At 47.0% G+C, this 10,306-nt stretch overlaps 1 protein-coding gene across 1 annotated transcript; it reads left to right on the top strand.

Moving 5' to 3' along the window:
• Nucleotides 1–430: 430 nt before the first annotated feature.
• Nucleotides 431–8,108, top strand: LOC136985991 (transforming growth factor-beta-induced protein ig-h3-like). Its single transcript, XM_067283420.1, has 14 exons — nucleotides 431–894; nucleotides 1,115–1,318; nucleotides 2,074–2,196; nucleotides 2,706–2,794; nucleotides 2,864–3,027; nucleotides 4,971–5,147; nucleotides 5,213–5,363; nucleotides 6,222–6,362; nucleotides 6,435–6,647; nucleotides 6,715–6,851; nucleotides 6,928–7,098; nucleotides 7,170–7,265; nucleotides 7,349–7,577; nucleotides 7,655–8,108. The coding sequence occupies exons 1-14, from the start codon at nucleotides 446–448 to the stop codon at nucleotides 7,903–7,905; spliced, it is 2,595 nt and encodes an 864-aa protein (XP_067139521.1). The 5' UTR covers nucleotides 431–445; the 3' UTR covers nucleotides 7,906–8,108.
• Nucleotides 8,109–10,306: the final 2,198 nt, after the last annotated feature.

The raw sequence follows: 10,306 nt of genomic DNA, 5'->3' as shown, positions 1-10,306 counted from the left end.
AGGATAGAGGGTGCCGTTTCCGTTCACCTCGGTGCTCGAATCACGTCGTTTATTTAATCCAGACGCGTCGCCATGGGAAGGTCTTTTGCGTCGGCGTCTGGGGCCGCCATCGCCTTCCTCTCTCGATGCGACGCGTTCCTCAGATGGGGTCCCGATTCTTCCCATCTCGGGCCGGAAACGAGTCTACGTTCGGAATTTCTTCCCCCGCTTTCCGATCCGAATAATGCCGAGATCGACCTCGTTCTTCCAGTAACTTCTACTTTGCTCCCCCGGAACGAAGCGTCGTCGCTTCGCTCCTTCTTGTTTTCCCGGAACGAGAAGGTTCTTTCGAGGTCCGAAGTCCTCGCTGCCTGATATTCTTCTCTCGGGTCGAATTCGTCGCCGGCGGGCGGCGAAGGACGAAAGGTCGACGGATCGGAAGAATTAACTAGAAAGTCGACTGCGCATGCGTCGTAGTTCTTTCCGTTTGGTAACGGCGGATGCTGGGACCCGGGTCACCGCCCACCCACCTTTCGGGAATCGCACCCGGACTCCTCCGTCGCTCGCGGCCGACGGAGAAACGACGTTCTGGGGCCCGGCGCCTTCGCACGTCAACGGAGGAAAGGGTCCGTCGGGTCATACTCCAGAACGGGAGTTTTCCTTCCACCGGGCTTCGAACGGACGGCGGCCTCCCCTCCGACGAAAGAACCGTCCGGAACCCCCCGGCGCAGATGGAACGTTCCGACGGAAGAAGCGCCCGATAAAAAGGCGCGAGCCGGGCGGCGCGACAGAAGCAGCCACGCTATTTTCCGTCGAGATGTTGCGCGTGGTGGTGTTGACGCTTTTGAGCGCGTCGTGGGTGTCGACTCTCGATCCTTTCGGTCTGGAAGAAAGACGATTGGAACGCCTTTTCCGGTGAGTCTTTTCCAGCCCCGGTCTCCGTCCTTCGGCGGGTAAGTGCCGCTGTATGGGAGCAGAAGGGCGATACGCCTTTCTGTTCCGAAGGACGTCGCCTCCCGACCGCGGCCGCGGGTCTTGGCTTCGCGCTCCCGTCCCTAGGACGGACGACCTCCGACCCGACTCGGCCACTTCCTCGGAAGGAGACTCGATCTTTAACGGGCGTTGCATTTTCCAGAGAGGAAGAAGAGGATTTATCTCCTCGACCCTGGAACGCGGCCGAGAGGGAAGTGGAAGAAGACGTTCCCTTCGACCCTTCGGTGGTCATCGTGGACAAAGGATCCTCGTCTCGACCCGAACCCGTTCCCGACGACCGTCGAAATCCTCTGGACGATTTTCTGCGGGGATTTCTTCCGGAAGTGTCGTCGCCTTGGTGGAAAGGGTAAGAACTTTTTTTTTCAGTTTCTTTCGGCCTGGCTGGTAAGCCTTTCTCTCGACGGCGTCCGACGGGGTGCCCGAAGCGTTTCGTATTCCGCGCCCGGTACTGCGACGGTGGCGCCGCCGGAGGAGATCTCCGCGCCGGCGCCGGGGAGCGAATCCACGCGCGAAGAGGGGACACCCGACCCTCCGCGCGGACAAAGAAAGAAAGTGGTTAGTCGGGGGACGTCGGATTCCGCCGACGACGACGTCGGTATCGACCGTGGCCGCACCGCGCCGAATTCCACCGACGGAGAAGAGTAGGGTCGATCGCGTGCTTTGGGCCGGTCGACTATGGCTTGGGAAGACGTTCCGGCGGACGGTTAGTAAACGATTCGCAGGAGTCGACGAGGTTTCTTATAAAGATCTACGTAGTTAGATTGCGACGGCGGCGACGAGAGGACGAAGAGGAGAGAGAGTCCGTCTTTCTTTATCGATTCTCTTTCCGGTCGAGAAGAGACTCCCGAACGCTCTTTGGTCCGGAGATGGCGGAAGGTGGTTCGACCGACGAAAACCGTTTCCTTCCGACGGGTGGGACGCGTGAGAATCGGGAAACGGCGTCGCGTCCTCTCCTGTCGGTCCTCCGCCCTTAAACGGGATGTGACGAATTCACATTACGCAGTGGCCGAGTTTTCATTCGTCTACTTCTACCTTGTGTCGAGCGACGTCCGACCTTTCCGCTCATTTAATCTCTCGGTATCGATTTTTTTTCTTTTGCAGGCCCAACGTATGCGTGGACAGGAAGGAGATAGACGACGGAGTGCCCAAGAATAGGAGTTTCGCCTTCAACTTCCAATCGACATCCTGCAAAGAGACCGACACTTCTTACACCTGCACCAAAAAGTTAGCCAATCTCCGTCGTTTTTTTTTTCTTTTCTCTATTTAAATGTAAACAGTTCAAATTTACTAACAATCGCAACGCGTTTTAACAAATTTTCGTTGACCATAGGTACAGTACGTCGTGGATTGTTACAAATGCTTATAAATTACTAAGTCGAGAATAAACTCGACGATTAAATTACTTTTTCTATATTTAGCATTTTTATTAGTATGTCCGTTACCAAGGGGGTCCGGGTCCCTCCTCGGTGGCACCGGGGCGCGGAAGCGGTTAACGTCTTCCTCCATAACCGCCGTAAAGTTACGAAATAAACGGACGGCGGCGGCGGAAGCGGAAGTCGACCGTCCGAGTGTAGGCTTCCTGCGGTTGGAAAGGATTCGTTCGAAGGTCGTTCCGTTTATCCAAAGGTCAACCGCGACAATATCGCGAGAACGGACGCCTGGTGACTAACGCTTTAGGAAAAGTGGAAAATGGAGAGGACGGACAGTTAAAGTATTGTTTTTTCTGTGGTCAGGATAGAAACTAACGAAGAGAGTAAGACGTTCGTGGTGAAGAGACAATGTTGCTACGGTTACAGACGAAGAGGATCCGAATGCGTAGAGTGTAAGTATTTGAACTCCGAGCACGGGATAATGGAGAGAGAACGGTGGTGGATTATTTTTTCTCGCCCAGTCGAGCTGAAGGAACTGGCGGAGGTGATGAAGGATTTAGGGGCGAGTCGCTTCGTCAAGATGCTGGCCTCCGTCGATCTCCTAGAAAGATTGCGAGAAGGCAACTTCACCGTCTTCTGTCCTGTCGACGACGCCGTCACCGACTTCGAAGAGGAAGACGAAGACGTAAGACCTTTTCTTTTAATTCTTCCTCCTTTTGTTTCTTGCGTCGGAAGCCGTTGCCTTTTGATGTCGTCGGGAAATTTAGTTCCACTTAGCCGATTTCTAAATTAATCGCTTCCGACATTTCTCTTTCCGGAACTGGACTCCTCGCTCGTTAATTTATTGTCCGTTTGAGTTTTTGGCGAAATTTAAAAACTAAAATTTACATTTTGCAAAATAAAGTTTTGCGCACACTTTTAGATTTGCTCGGGATAGAAATCCGTTTATCCTCTTTCTCATAGTACTTGGGATTGAACAGAGCGAACGAACGTTATAAACCTACAGTTCTGAGCTGCTAACATTGAAGAAAATTCAATGATTCGCAGTACGAAGTGTCACTTTTTGAAGCCATTTTTCTCTCCTTGGGATGGGCGGGACAAAGATTGGAAACACGGACTCAAATAGTGGAAAAGACGCTCTTTGTAATGGTGACAAAGGAAAAAACATTCGAGTCGCCCCGAGTTTGGAGATATTCGCCATTCGAAATTGGTAAAAATCAGCCGCCAGGCATTTTTACTTAAGTGTAAGATGCCAGACTTCTTACTTTATGCCAGTACGACACCCTACGAGAGTTTTCTCATTATACTTTCCAAATAATCAAATAACTTTGAACGCTGGCTAACATTTATACTAGATTATTATTTTTTACTTCAATCTCATTATGTTATTTGTTATTTGTATAAACCGGATTTCTGAATGGGGGCTCAAAATGGTCGTTGCACCGACAGCTGTCCGTTCTCTCGGAGCTCCGAGAGAATGGAGAGGATAATTAATAGGCAAACCAACAGAGGATAGGTAGTCTTACTTTAGGAGTTATAGGTTGCTAAAGTATGAATCTTACAAAATCGATGTTTACTCTCGAATTACAGAAGTTACGCTAGACCAAAAAATTCGACTAACACGAAACAACTTTTCCCCGTAAATTCTGCCAATTCATCGCGTAAGTCTCTGAATATAAAAACGTTTTCTGGCTTCGATGTCACGCAATAGGAGGACAAAGTCGACTATTAGCGTGACGGTATAATAAACGTAAACGCGTACAATTCTTGGTAATAGTTGATCGTTATCTTTGAAATTTTATTCCGAATGCGGCTCTGATTCAGTTTGAAGTGGCAATTTGCAATTTTTTATTTTCGACGAAAGGATCGAACGAGTATTTTCCGACGGTCTGTTTTCGCACGAGTATTTTCCGACGGTCTGAAGAAGACGTTCGGATCGATAATTATCCGGACTGTCTCGGTAATCGCTTAGCGTCGTCGATAAACGTTTCGTTTTGGGAACTGCCATTCTCCGAATTTTATCGTTTCGACGAATCGACGTTAAATCCAATTCTGGGATTATAAAAGCGAAGCTACGGTGCCGATGGAGATTTTAAAAACAGACGGGATTCGAGTAGCGGTTTGTTTTTCGATAGAGATTAGATATCACGGCGGTCGATCTCCGTTCGGCCCAACCTTTACACGTGTCGCGAGATGTGGACGCCGCGAGACTGGGCGCCAGCCTGTTGAATGAGAAAGATGGCATAGAGACAGAACAGCAGAACAAGTGTACAAGCGTTTATATAATAGTTATGAACTACCCCACTCTTTTGACACCTGACCAAAGTACACATACTTTTAGTAAGTGTAGGGTGACAAAAATTCCACGAAACTCGCCACAAACAATATTCGCTACACAGCCCACCCTAAAACCCCCTCGCACACTCCGAAATAATTTATGACGTTTTACCTGTACCGACCATTATTAGGGAATTTTCTTGAAATGCGAATCAATCGCCGGCCGCCCCCTCACTCCACCCTCAATCTCGGTTCGGATCGTCCCAAACAAAACATTTTTTACTTAGTCTGTCTCGAAAAATTCCCCGAAAACTTTGTCCTAACGAAAGATTTGGACTTTTTATTTTAAAGAACAACATTCCCAGCAGTCGAGTGGTTCGTAGCGCCGACACTGCCACGGTAGTGGCTGGACACGTGGTCGAAGGGTACGTGACGTCGGACGACTTCCGGGGCAATAGAGTTCTGCCGACTCTCAACGAAAAAACGGGAATTCGCCTGAACGCCTATTCGGGATTGGCCCGAAGACCGGTAAGATTTCGCTTTTTGCGGATTTCGGCCGAGTCAGATTCTAAAGGAACTCTCTGGGTTTTCAGTTCGTCTTGCCCAACTGTGCTAAGATCTTGGGCGCCAACAACTACGCCACCAACGGCGTGGTTCATCTGGTGGACAGAATTCTTCCTTCACCCACCGACTCGGTATTGGACATCGTGGCCAAGAACAGTCAACTCACCATCATGAAAGGACGTGAGTATTAAAATAAGCGCGCAAGTTTTCCACTAAAACCCAGTTCGAAAATTTTGAATCTGGGAGACGGAAAGAAACTCACCCGACAAAGTTACACGCGGGACTTTATCGCCGCCACCGTCATGAACCAGGCCTGGTCCGTATAATTTTTAGTGCCCGGACGCCCAGCCTTAACAGTAAGCGATTTGCCCAGCCACCATTTCCCGCCAAACAACGGTAGGTCGACGTAGACTATTCGTGACGATTCCTCGATTGCCGGCACCCGCGTTTCTATTTTGCTTTTTCCCCTTGCCTCGATTTTAAACAAAGTATTTTTACCGCCGGGCTTTCGAAGTAGTTTTTTAATCGAACGTGTTACGTTCTACCAGGGAATTAGTAAATCCAACGATAATTTTTTTCGAATCAGGATATGGAATAATTATTTCATTCTAAACAAGTTATTACGTGATTTATAACGGCGTTAGTCATCTAATTATTGGGCATAATTATTAGATAACCGCTGGTAATTAATTACGTTCCTGGTTTCCTTATCCGATGCCCTCTGCCAATCAAACGCGGAGTTTTTCCGACCGGCCTTTAGCCAAATTGATTATTAACGGCGTTATACGGATTTACCGTATAAAAGTGGCCGAATCTCGTCGGTAAGTTTTCTTCCGGTCTTTCCATCGAAGTGTCTCCGGGAGTCGCGTCCCAAGGAGTGGTAAAACCAATCCTACTCCGTACTAAAAGAGACGAAACCCAAATTTAATATAGCTTTTAAATTACTTTGGCCTCGACCACTTTTCGTCCGGTTCCTTTTTCTCGTTTTCTTCTTTTTCTCTGGACAAAAGTTGCAACTGAGAAACGAATCGATTTCAGTATTGAGTCAGGCCGGAATGGTGGAGAACTTGAGTAATCCGGAGGAAACCTACACCATATTCGCTCCGGTAGATTCGGCCTTTAAACGGATAGGCAGCGAACTGTTGAAGAAGATGCAGAAGGGAGAAGGATGCGTGACCAGTAAGTCCGGCTTACCTTTTCTCTCTCCGCTTCCGACTTCCGCTACTGACTCCCTTAATTTAATATCGGCAGGCGTAGTCGAGAGTCACATCTCTCCTCACGTGGTGTGTTCGTCGGCCGTGGTCAACGTGGGATACGTCTCGAATTTGTTGAACGGCGAACTGAAGTTGACTCGCGACGAAAACGATAAGCTGTTCGTGGACGACGTCCAGATCGTGGCTCACGACATGGTGGGAACCAACGGGGTGGTCCACATCATCGAAGAGGTTTTGATTCCCGACGCGGGTAAGTGGAAGGACGTTTCACCCCGTGGCTGCCGTCATCCGCGTCTAACCTTCCGTTTTAATCGCAGCCAGAACTCTGACCGAAACTTTGCAGAGGGCCGACAGATCGGATTTGGTAGATTTAATCGAGGTGGCCGGAATTCGGGAGGAACTGGACTCCCTCAGGAACTTTACCTTCTTCGCGCCCAGCAGGAATTCTCTCAAGGTAAGTCAACCTTTTAATTTTTCCGGCAGGGTGGAAAACTGCCATTACGCTGCTGTAACGTCGCCGATCTTTCCAGAAATTGCTGACCGAAGAATCGGAAGAATTTAGAAATAACTCGGAGAAGAGTAAAGAGCTGATTACGTCGCACGTAGCATCGACTACGGTCAAATCTTGCGACTTCCGCAACGATCTGATCTTGCCTTCTTTGTGGGAAGACGCCACTTTCCGCGTAAACAGATTCGACGTGGTAAGCCGATAGAACGACGTCTCTCTTCCAATGAACTCTTAGCTTGGTACCCATGGTTTCTCTCTATTCAGATTCCGGGTTTCGTTCATCACTTCACGCTTCAGTGCGTCCCCATCCTGAACATTAATCTGGGAGTTTGCGAGGGAGCCATCCACGTCCTCTACCAGGTAACGCTCCGTCGTCTAACTGGAATCGACTAAAAACTTACGTAGGTCTGCTGTACCTTTCCCAAACACGTCTTTTTTTCCAGACCGTTTCGCCGTCCAAAAGCAAAATCGTAGAAACTCTGGAAGGCAGGAAAGAACTGAGCACCTTCGTCCGTCTATTGAAGGAAAGCGGCTTGGCCCAAACCTTGGAGGAAGATGGTCCTTTTACGGTTCTGGCTCCCGACAACGACGCTTTTGACAATACGAAAGACAAAGACGTTTTAGACGACAAAGATAAACTTCTAGACTTGTTAAAATTGCACATTCTTCCGGGTTAGTATGAGTGTTTTTGCCGGGAACGGCGTCGTTCCGTCACCCCGCACAGCTAACGAGGTTTTCTTTCTTTACAGAGACGCTGTGTTGCTCGGGAATCAGGAGCAGCGCCGGACTGAGCATCAGAAGATTGGTGACCACCCTGAACGGTTCGGAAATACCCGTCAGACGTAGTTACAAAGGAGTGAAGTTTTCGTCATCCAAGGTGATCGGGTGCGACTTGATGGCCAAGAACGGCGTGATTCACGTGGTGAACAAAGTGGTTCATCCTTCCAGATCTCACGCTCTCGACTTTTCCGAATTGGTCCGCGAGATGTTCAGCATCTAACGGGTGACGACTTGCAGCCGGTATCTGCTGGCAGAAACCACGCAATTCAAGTAATCGTGCCGATGCGTTATCATTGTTATTCCGCCTTCTTTGTATCCGAAGGTTAAAATGTAGCGTGAATTTATAATATCGTCTTGGACGTAAATTCGTTTTTTATTAATAAACGTGGAAAAGCACTCGCTTTTCCACCCGTCTTATTTTAATTTACGTTTTCTTTACGCCACGCTCCAACTCGATTAATTAAGATAATGGTCGAAGACGAGAAATAAAATAAAAGTCTGGTCGAACGAGACTCCGCTAAAGGTTAAGACGAAGACGCGAATAGTGGCACGAATTTAAACGGACAAAATGCCAACGAATGGAAAAAAGGAAACGATAATGAGGGTTATCGACTTATTCCGAAACCCCGTCTTCTTTTCATTAATTTTTACTTCACGACCGGGTGCGCAGTAGACACCAGGCATCTTTAACATCACTCTTTATTCGGGAATACCTTACAGACCGATACGCGTTTCGGACACACGCCCCTCTTCCGTAGGCTCTTTAAGACATTTGGTAAAGGTGTGTAAGATATTCCCGAATAAAGAGTGATGCTAAAGATGTCCGGTGTCTACCTAGCACCCAGCTGTGAAGGAGAATCTTACGCACGCCATCGAACCATTGATAAACGCTATATTACACCACGCTCGATCCGAATAATAATGCCTTCCCGCTTTGGCCACTCGACGACGTCATCTAAATTCTCGAAAACAATGTAAATTTGAGAAATCTGTTCTCTGTTGTTAAGGTCGAATTTCACTGGCCCGGAATGGCGGCGGAAAATACGCTTCTTCCATTCCACCCACTAGTTTCGCGTCGCTATTCGTTTTCGGCAGTCACTGTCATGCGCAGAAAGACTTCCGGAAAGAATTTACGAAACGGAAACTTGGACGACGGATTTTTCGCCTCTTTTCCCTCCTCGAGTAAGAGTCGGCCTGAATTGTATCCCCTAACGTTCCACGCATTTACCGCATTGCACGGGAGAAAGAAGAAATTAAATTATTTGATAAATATATGGCACTCAACCACCGCTGGCGGCGTGAGATTGATGAGATTTAGTAAAATAATAGACTAACTCGTCTATTTAAAAAACGAAAAATTGTAATCATTGTTACGTCGTTTTCCCATTTCCCCCTCTAATTGCGCTTAACTCCGAGAGGAGTGAAAAAGCCGCACCGTGCTCCCGCCTTTGTGCTTATTTCGTTGTTGTATACTTCTAGTAGGCTACGGAATAAAAAAAAAATTTCTAAAACGCTTGAAAACACTAAATGCAACCCGACAAAAATAACGATTCATTTCTCGCAAAAAAACAGAAGAAACAATTTCTTTCGTTTGATGTTATCGTTTACGTACGACGTCCGTATTACGTCATTTAGCGTTTATTCGAGGTTCGCGGAAGATTATAATTAGAATAAAAAGAATTAACAATTAGCATCGGAAGGTATTATTATTCGGATCGGTTTAGAATTTTACGAGAAATTTTCGCCATGTGAATTTAATTTAGAATACCGAAAAAAGTTCGCACTCTTCCCAAACCGTCGTTATTCCAACCCGAAGTCATTCCAAAAATCTATAAAATTTAACGTCGTCTTCGATTTTAATTCAAGCGAAATTTAAAATGTGGTCTCGGCATTTTTACTTTTTTAACTTTTGTATAAAAAAAACGAAAGTTTTTACTCTGGCGACATTAAAGTAACTTTATTGTTATAGATTTTAAATCGTAATACGTAACAATATCGTAACAATAATGTACAATAATAGTTAAATGCAACGTTTTCAAAGTTGGATTCGAGTTAACGAGAATGGCCAGACAATTGCGCCTCTCTATTTTCCACTACGACTTCAGACCGTGCGTGACGACGAAACGATTTTTTTTATTTTACTTCCCGTTTCGTCATGGCCACGAACTTGCCGTTAGAGACGGGATGCGATTCGCGCCACTTAATTATATTTATACGCGTAGTAACAGAACCTACACCCCATTTCGCGTAACTCTTTTATTAGGGATTTTAAGCGAAAATTCTTATTCGTTACGAACGAGAAACGTTTTGAATATTCAAGGCGCGTATTAGACAATAAATAGGAAATATTTAAACGTTTATCGACATCTACCAAACGACTCCCTTGGGAATTCTCGTTTCTTTTATCGAGATAGGTTCGTACGGTAGCCTCTCGTTACATCGCGCGTGTCGGGAGACAAACCCAACCAGCAATATACTGGATGCGCGACGTAACCGACGTATCCTGTATCTATCCATCCGCTTTGTCTATTTTCCATCTCCGCGCCGACTGGCTTTTTTATGGATCGTATTTCGTACGGTGATAGTTTCATGACAATCGTTGGATAAAGCGCTTCTACATT

The sequence above is a fragment of the Centruroides vittatus genome, unplaced genomic scaffold (assembly GCF_030686945.1).
Source record: "Centruroides vittatus isolate TY-2023 unplaced genomic scaffold, ASM3068694v2 contig_986, whole genome shotgun sequence".
Classification (NCBI taxonomy): Eukaryota; Metazoa; Arthropoda; class Arachnida; order Scorpiones; family Buthidae; genus Centruroides; species Centruroides vittatus.
This window is presented reverse-complemented; position numbering and strand designations above follow the sequence as displayed.